This window comes from Belonocnema kinseyi, chromosome 10 (genome assembly GCF_010883055.1).
Source record: "Belonocnema kinseyi isolate 2016_QV_RU_SX_M_011 chromosome 10, B_treatae_v1, whole genome shotgun sequence".
NCBI lineage: Eukaryota > Metazoa > Arthropoda > Insecta > Hymenoptera > Cynipidae > Belonocnema > Belonocnema kinseyi.
The window spans coordinates 103,786,674-103,792,389 of NC_046666.1; the positions used below are offsets into that span (position 1 = coordinate 103,786,674).

General features: G+C 41.9%; 1 protein-coding gene across 1 annotated transcript; it reads left to right on the forward strand.

The window, feature by feature from the left end:
• Positions 1–1,216: 1,216 nt before the first annotated feature.
• LOC117181300 lies at positions 1,217–4,792 on the forward strand. The gene is made up of 6 exons (XM_033373859.1): positions 1,217–1,355; positions 1,398–1,651; positions 1,904–3,135; positions 3,226–3,406; positions 3,461–3,705; positions 3,886–4,792. The coding sequence occupies exons 1-6, from the start codon at positions 1,217–1,219 to the stop codon at positions 4,790–4,792; spliced, it is 2,958 nt and encodes a 985-aa protein (XP_033229750.1).
• The last annotated feature ends 924 nt before the right edge of the window (positions 4,793–5,716 follow it).

A 5,716-nucleotide genomic window follows, 5' to 3' on the forward strand; every position in this document is an offset into this window, starting at 1 on the left:
TCCTAGTATCTTTTCTCCTCTTCAAAGATGGCAACAGTAGAGAGTACCATCGAAATACAGGGGGGTATTTTTGAAACGATTTGCAACGTTCCTACAAATCTTCGGAAACTTGGTAAGGATAATATTACCAAGAATCAAATTCTCTCTCGTTTAACTTGTTTAGAAAAAACTTGGGACAAGTATTCCGAGAACAACGATCAGCTGATGGTAGTTCGGAAACAAAATAAGGAGCTGCCTTATTTTCTAGAGGATCATTACACCAGCTGTGAGGAAAAGTATTTGAGTGCTAGGTCATACTTGATGGATTTTTTAGATAAGTTCGAAACCCTAGCTACACAAAGAGAGACTGTTATAGCACCTACAGTTACTCAAAAACAAAAGGTTTTCCCAAGATTGGAACTACCGACATTCTCTGGAATGTATACAGAATGGCCTACATTCCGAGATTTGTTCGATTCGATGGTGCGGAAAGATGCAGATTTTCCAACTGTTCAGAAACTACAGTATCTCAAAATCAATGTGACTGGTGAACCCGCTCAATTGATTGCCAGCATTCCGACTACGGAAAATAACTTCGAAAGAGCCTGGCAGACCTTAGTGAAGCGGTATGGCAACACTCGATTGTTAGTGAACAGCTATCTAGCAAAGCTGTTTTCTCTCAAATCAATGAGCCGAGAGAGCTCAATAGAACTTCGCTCTTTGCTCAATGACACCTGTGAGATCGTAGGTGCATTGACATCAATGAATCGCCTTACGGATTCGTGGGACGACTTGCTTGTCTATATGACAGCTCAGTGCGTGGACGCATCTACCAGGAAGGCATGGGAGGATCATTTAGGATCTTCGAGTACCCATCCGACATTCGATTCACTCAACCAGTTTATGACAGACAAGATTAGCACTTTGGAAGTCGTCGAGAACATAGCCTTTTCTTCAACTAACTAATCTTTCACCAAGGATAGTACTCATCGACAAAAGGGAAAGAGAGGTGGTCAAACGACCCATGCTCACAGTGCTTCTCTCAGAGTGGTCGTGCTCCTTATGTTCAGGTAACCATTCCATAATTTTTTGCCCACAATTCCGAAGTAAAGATGACAAGCAGAGAAAGGAGTTGGTAAGAAAGCACCTGTTGTGTTTCAACTGCCTTGGAAAGCACATGCTCCGCACTTGTGTTTCGACAAAGCGGTGCCAGACTTGTAGCGGTATACATCATACGATGTTACATCCAACTTCCCAGGAGAAATCGACATCATCTAGCTCGACGGAAGCTACTACCTATCCCACTAATCCTTCCAACTCGTCCAAATTGAATCCACTTAGTTTGCCATTTTCTAATTCTCTGATCAACTCTATAGGTAATACCAATGCTCACCACACTCAACCGTCAATGTGACTAGAGGAATCTGTCCTCCTGGCTACGGCTCTCGTCCACACTAAAGGTTCAGATGGAAGTCGCCATCTAACACGAGTACTTCTGGACCAAGGTGCTCAAGCATCTTTTATATCGGAGTCACTTGTCCAAAGATTGAGATTAGCGAGACAACCAGCTATCATCTCAGTAAGGAGTGTGGGTGATTCGAGAACAAGGCCGACCAGAGGCTTAGTTCAATTAAAGGTCTATTCTAGAATCCATCCCCAGGCTACTTTTTGGGTAAGAGCGATTATTTTATCTAAACTCACTTAATATACGCCACCTGATGGTATTCACACCGATGATTGGGATCATCTTAGGGATTTAGAATTAGCGGATTCTTTGTTGAAAAAAGGGGGTCACATAAAAATTATTTTAGGGGCAGAATTCTACTCTCATGTTATTGAGGAGGGAATCAAAAAGGGGATTTTAGGGACTCCAACAGCTCAACAAACTTCGTTGGGTTGAATACTCTCGGAACTCTTGTCAAAGGAGTCCATATCTTCAGTGCAGTCTATTGTGGGATTGCAAAGTCCAGTAGATCATGAACTACTGAACTTGCTGAGAAGATTTGTCGTCCAGGAAGACATACCTTTATCAGTTAATGATAATAGTGTAGCAGAGGAAGAGTGTGAGCAGCTGTTTACCTCCACTTTTCAACGCAGTCACGATGGTCGTTACATCGTTCGACTGCCCTTAAAGGATCGCTCTATTAATCTAGGGAATTCAAGATCTGCAGCTTATCGGGCACTCGTCCATATGGAAAGACGTTTCCGAAGAGACCCCGAGTTAGCTAAGAAATACTCAAATGTTATCAATGAGTACGCAGAGTTGGGAGACATGGAACTAGTCTCTAATCCAGAAGATCTTCAACACGACAAGGGTTACTTCTTACCACACCATTGTGTGATCAAAGAAAACAGCTCAAGCACTAAATTGCGGGTTGTTTTCAACGCTTCTCAACGCACCGACAAAGGGGTGCCCTTGAATGAGCTTTTACACTCAGGACCTAAACTACAGACTGAATTGGCGGATGTCATCCTTAGATGGAGGATGTATTCAGTTTTCTTTACCGCGGACATCGAGAAGATGTTTCGGCGGATATGGATCCATCCAGTGGATCAAACATTCAAAAAAATCCTATGGCGAGAGAGTCACGATCAGGAGGTTCGCACCTATTATTTGAAAACCGTTACCTTTGGTTTTACATCTTTGCCGTATCTAGCGATACGCACGTTACTTCAGTTAGCGGAGGATGAGGGTGATAACTATCCCCTCGCTTCTCAAATTCTACGAAAAGAAATTTACGTCGATGACGTACTATCAGGGGCAGATGACGTTAGCTTAGCGAGGGCAAAGTGCAGACAGTTAGACTTATTATTGCAAGCAGGAGCTTTCACCCTGAAAAAGTGGGTGTCAAATGTAGGGGAAGTTTTAGAGGGTGTTCCCACTGATCATCGAGAGGACGCTACTTATCTTCTACTTAATCAAGATCCATCCTTTCGTGCTCTTGGCATTTCATGGCAGCCGTCGTCCGATTTTTTACGTTTTCAGATCGACCCATTGTCGGAGAGGAGTCGGATTACGAAACGAACGGTATTTTCTGAGATAGCTCGCATATTCGGTCCATTAGGATGGCTGGCACCAGTCATCGTTAAGGCCAAGATGTTCATGCAGAGTCTATGGGCTCGCACGGTGCTTTGGGATGATGAACTATCAATGGAGTACGACGCTAATTAGATCAAGTTTAGAAACGACTTGTCTGATCTTTCAACTCTATCCATACCACGTTGGTTGGGAACTACCTCTTCCAGCTATTGCGAACTTCACGGATTCGGAGATGCCTCAGAAAGAGCAATAGGAGCTGTCATATATCTTCGTGTCACATCACCTTCGAATCTAACTCGTGTTACTCTTGTCATGGCTAAGACGAAAGTGGCTCGGTTAAAGGAGACCTCAATTCCTAGGCTCGAATTGTGTGCCGCTGTTTTACTGGTAAAGTTGATGTTTCATGTACAATCGGTCCTGAGTCTCCCGGACTAAATCCAGATACATCTTTGGTCCGATTCGCAAAACAATTTGGACTGGATTCGAGGTCCACCGCTTCGATGGAAGACCTATATCTCCAATAGATTTTCGGAAAATCAGCGTGTTCTACCAGAGGCGGCTTGGCATCATGTTCCTGGAGCGGATACTCCTGCCGATTGTGCATCAGGAGGCCTCACACCGATTCGATTAGAACATCATCTTCTATGGTGGCAAGGACCAGTTTGGTTGGCCAGACCTGAGCTTCTGTGGCCAAATTTAACTAGAGCTAGAGACCCATCTGTTGATAGGGAGGAACGATGAGTTATCACCCATTCTGCACTAGTAGCTCATGAATCACCTTGGCGGCTCCTGACTCAATTTTCTTCGCTTACGAAACTGTTAAAAATCACTGTTATCTATTTGCATTTCGTGGATCGGCTTCGTAGAAAGCATTTCGAACGGCCGCCTTGTCATCCGACGACGACATATCTTAAATTGGCCCTACAAAAGTTGACCGGCCACGTTCAGAAAAAAACCTTCCCTAAGGACATCATCAAGGTACAAAGACAATTACCTGTTTCGAAATCGAGTCTATTATTGAAGCTACTACCTTTTTTGGACTCTAATGGACTACTGAGATTAGGAGGTCGACTGACTTATGCTGCACTAGATTACGAGGAGAGATGTCCATACATCTTACCTAAGGACTCACCGTTAACGACCTTGATTGTGAGGAATGGACATCAATTCATGCTACACGGTGGTCCTCAACTAACATTGTCTTATTTAAGGAGGAGATATTGGATCCTCTCTTGTCGTACGGCTGTGAAAAGTGTATTGTCTCGATGTGTAATCTGCACGAAACATCGAGCAAACCCTTGTAGCCAGGTTATATGTCCTTTACCATCTTTCAGAGTCAACCCACCAGTTAGACCATTTGCAGCGGCCGGATTGGACTATGCCGGACCTATTTGGATGCGCACGACCAAAGGGCGAGGTCACAAAGCATATAAAGGGTATATTGCTATCTTTGTGTGCTGTGCCACACGAGCTGTACATTTGGAAGTTGTATCGGATTATTCTGCTGAGGGTTTCATCGCCGCCTATAAGAGGTTTTCGGCTCGACGAGGCGTCAGTCATACTCTTTACAGCGACAATGGGACAAACTTTGTGGGAGCTGACCGAGAGTTCCGCGAAATATTTTCCGAGGCTTCAGCTGAGTCAGACAAGATTGTTCGTCATATCACCGACAACCATACAACTTGGAAATTCAACCCTCCCGCCGCTCCACACTTTGGAGGATTGTGGGAAGCTGTGGTAAAATCTGTTAAGCACCATCTCCGCCGTTGGTGAATTCGCAGTTGAGATTGATAAATATTCTCTACTGTTCCATCGTTGTGGGATATGCGCTTGCTGTCTGGTTTTCTGAAACAAATCGGGTAAAAGCTAAAAAATGAGAGTAAAGTGGTTAAGAAAAATATACGAATGGAGACCAAAGCCACTGACATCTGTTTGGCGCTGATCTTTCAACGTTGCTTGATAGCACTACCAAACATGTGTACTGTCAGTAAAGCTGCTGCTCTTGGCGGGAATTTTAAATTAGAATAAAAATGCGATTTGTGTTATTTATATTGTAATTGTTTCTTGTCATGTTTTACTTGGCTTCGGAATAAGAAAACTGTGAAAAGTGATAATAGGATGCCGCCGTAAACTCGCTGATAATAATTGATAATAATTTTTCAAGTTATAAAATGTATTATTTATTGATTTATTTACATATATTGTTGTGTTGTAACTTGCGAAACGCATATCGAAATAGCGCATTACGTAGAATCGTATTAATAAGGTAAGTATTATACAGCCTAATCTCGTTTTTCAGAACATTAATATTTAGCGCTTGCTTTTCACAAACTATTTTCTACGCCTTGATTAGCAAAGATTTATTATTCTTAGATATCAAGACAGTGCACTCGTAGAGATTCAATGCAAAAAATTAATTGTTGTATTATTACTACTATTATTTAATTAGGATGATTAAATAATTCAATTAATTAATTATTCCATACAGCAGATGAACTTGCTAATTTTTTGAAAAATTTTCCTGCGAAAATGGTTACTAAACTCGACGTCGGCTGTGTAGAATAATTAATTAATTGAATTATTTAATTAAATTAACTGAATTATTTAATTTAATTAATTAAATGATAGTATTAATAATACAACAATTAATTTTGTACATTGAATCTCTCCGAACGGACTGTCTCGATATCTAAGAAT